This window comes from Octopus bimaculoides, unplaced genomic scaffold (genome assembly GCF_001194135.2).
Source record: "Octopus bimaculoides isolate UCB-OBI-ISO-001 unplaced genomic scaffold, ASM119413v2 Scaffold_354209, whole genome shotgun sequence".
In the NCBI taxonomy this organism is placed as follows: Eukaryota; Metazoa; Mollusca; class Cephalopoda; order Octopoda; family Octopodidae; genus Octopus; species Octopus bimaculoides.
Genome location: NW_026408715.1, coordinates 6,186 through 8,568, shown reverse-complemented (window position 1 = coordinate 8,568; position 2,383 = coordinate 6,186). Strand labels below are relative to the sequence as shown.

The 2,383-nt window shown below is 36.9% G+C and overlaps 2 protein-coding genes across 2 annotated transcripts in view; both read left to right on the top strand.

The window, feature by feature from the left end:
• The first annotated feature begins 463 nt into the window (after nucleotides 1-463).
• LOC128251523 (laminin subunit alpha-3-like) lies at nucleotides 464-2,197 on the top strand. Its single transcript, XM_052978327.1, has 2 exons — nucleotides 464-637; nucleotides 1,980-2,197. Exons 1-2 carry the CDS (start codon nucleotides 492-494, stop codon nucleotides 2,179-2,181), a joined length of 348 nt encoding a protein of 115 aa, XP_052834287.1. The 5' UTR covers nucleotides 464-491; the 3' UTR covers nucleotides 2,182-2,197.
• A 12-nt stretch (nucleotides 2,198-2,209) lies between these two features.
• LOC128251522 (laminin subunit alpha-3-like) overlaps nucleotides 2,210-2,383 on the top strand; it is a 6,270-nt gene continuing 6,096 nt past the window's right edge. The window contains exon 1 of the mRNA XM_052978325.1: nucleotides 2,210-2,248. Coding sequence (XP_052834285.1) covers nucleotides 2,210-2,248 — 39 coding nt within the window. The remainder of the gene's footprint in view (nucleotides 2,249-2,383) is intronic.

The window sequence follows — 2,383 nt, the reverse complement described above, 5'->3', positions numbered from 1 at the left end:
ATGTATGCATGTATGTATGTGTGTATGTATGTATGTGTGTATGTATGTGTGTATGCATGTATGTATGTGTGTATGTGTGTATGTATGTATGTATGTGTGTATGTATGTATGTGTGTGTATGTATGTATGCATGCATGCATGTATGTGTGTATGCATGTATGTATGTGTGTATGTATGTATGTATGCATGTATGTATGTGTGTATGCATGTATGTATGTATGTGTGTATGTATGTGTGTATGTATGTATAAATGCATGTATGTATATATATATATATATGACTGTATTTGTGCAGATTTGTCTGTTTTGTCTTCTCATGCATATAGTTGCATATCTAGACATGCTCATATATACTTAAATGATAAACTTCTGGAAAGTTTTACAGATCTTTACAGTTCCAGTGATGGATTGGGTCTGTAGCTTTCAAATCAGCTTTCTCCTTTCTGGTTTTAAGAAGCCTAATTTCTCAAGATTGTATGTGTGTATGTATGTATGAAATATATATACTTATACGTACATCTGTGTGTCTTGTCCACAGCGTGTGACTGCAATGTTGGAGGATCTGCCACCATGAACTGCAATAAGCAAACTGGTCAGTGTATTTGTAAACCACGAGTTTTTGGAATGAAGTGCGACAAGTAAGTGCTTTTTGTTATGTTTGAACCCTCGACCAAACTGCAACCCACTATAACCTAATGCACAAACACTCATGTTATGTTTGTGTGTGTGATACACTTACATTACCCAATCACCATTCAAACCACAACCACTCCCAACCATAGCTGCAGTCTCTTGGGTGGGTCATTTTGCCAATGAGAAACACACGCGGGTTACATTTAACTTCTTTGTATTATTATTATTACCATATTTTCCAACCAAATTTTTGAGAACAAAAATTTACAGCCAAAGTAAGTAGAGCGACTTATAAACTAAAAATTCCATGTGAAATGCAGCAAGATTTGGAAAGATAGGGATAACATTTGAATCTTTTACACACGTTTTCACTATATACTGTATCAGCTTGCTTACAGGGAAATGATAGTCAATTCATTAACACATTAAAGCAATTGACTAATTAATTACTTAATGATTCAGTCGAGAAATCAATTAAGCTAATTATTCACTATCCATTCTTCACTATTTGCTACCTCAGCAAAGACGTGCCCTTGTTACCCTAGGATTCCCACATTATATCCAGAATGTTGTAACTGTATGTTAATACAAACCAGTTGGCAAGGTCTTTACAGCAGGATGCCCTTCCTAATGCCCCCTCATCAGCACCCATCTAACCCACGCTCACCTCCAAACACATTGCTTTTATATAGCCACCACATACATAATCATTTCTACTGGAAGCACAAGGCCTGAAATTTTTTGGGTGGGGGGAAAGGATTAAGTTGATTACATCAACCCCAGTGCATAACTGGTACTTGTTTAATCAACCCCGAAAGGATGAAAGGCCAAGTTGACCTCGGCGGAATTTGAACTCAGAACATGAAGACAGACAAAGTACTGCAAAGCATTTTACCCGGGAGGCTAACAACTCTGCCAGCTCTCCGCCCTGGCTCCCCCCCCTCCACATACATAATGAAATGCCACGTACCTAGAAATCATTAATCAATACAGTCAAGTATTTTTTTTTCCTGTTCTAGTGATCCTGCCACCACCAGCATCTTCCCCATCATCATCATCGTCATCATCATCATCACAATCATTTCTGCCATCATCCTCATCTTCACCATCACCACCACCATTATCACAATCACCACCATCATCATCATCACCATCACCACCATCATCATTATCATCATCATTGCCATCACAATCACTTCCACCACCACCACCACCACTACCATCATCATCATGTCTTTGTTACAATCCTACTCAAACATGACCACCACAGCTGAACCCATTTCTACTTTTTTCTCATCTTTTTTTTTTTTTATATAATTTTATTTTTTCCCATTTTTTTTATTTCAGGCCATTGAAGACCTACTTCTTCCCAACTCTTCATCAACAGAAATATGAAATTGAAGACGGTTACCGGCCAGGTGGAGGCAAAGTCTACTTTGCCTTTGATCAGAGAGTATTCCCAGACTTCTCTTGGAAAGGTTATGCCATCATGTCTGAGAAACAGGTAAGAAGTTGGTATTTTGGTGTTTTGGGGGAAGGTGTGGTATAATTGTGCGTATGTGTGTACACACGTGTTCATGTGTATGTATGTAGAAGGCAAAAAGTGTAAGAAACCTGTTATATACATATATGCATATATATATATGTATATATATATATACATATGAATTCATAAGAGTGATACAACAAGGTACCGATATTTACTGGATACATATGTATATATATATATATATATATATATATATATATAT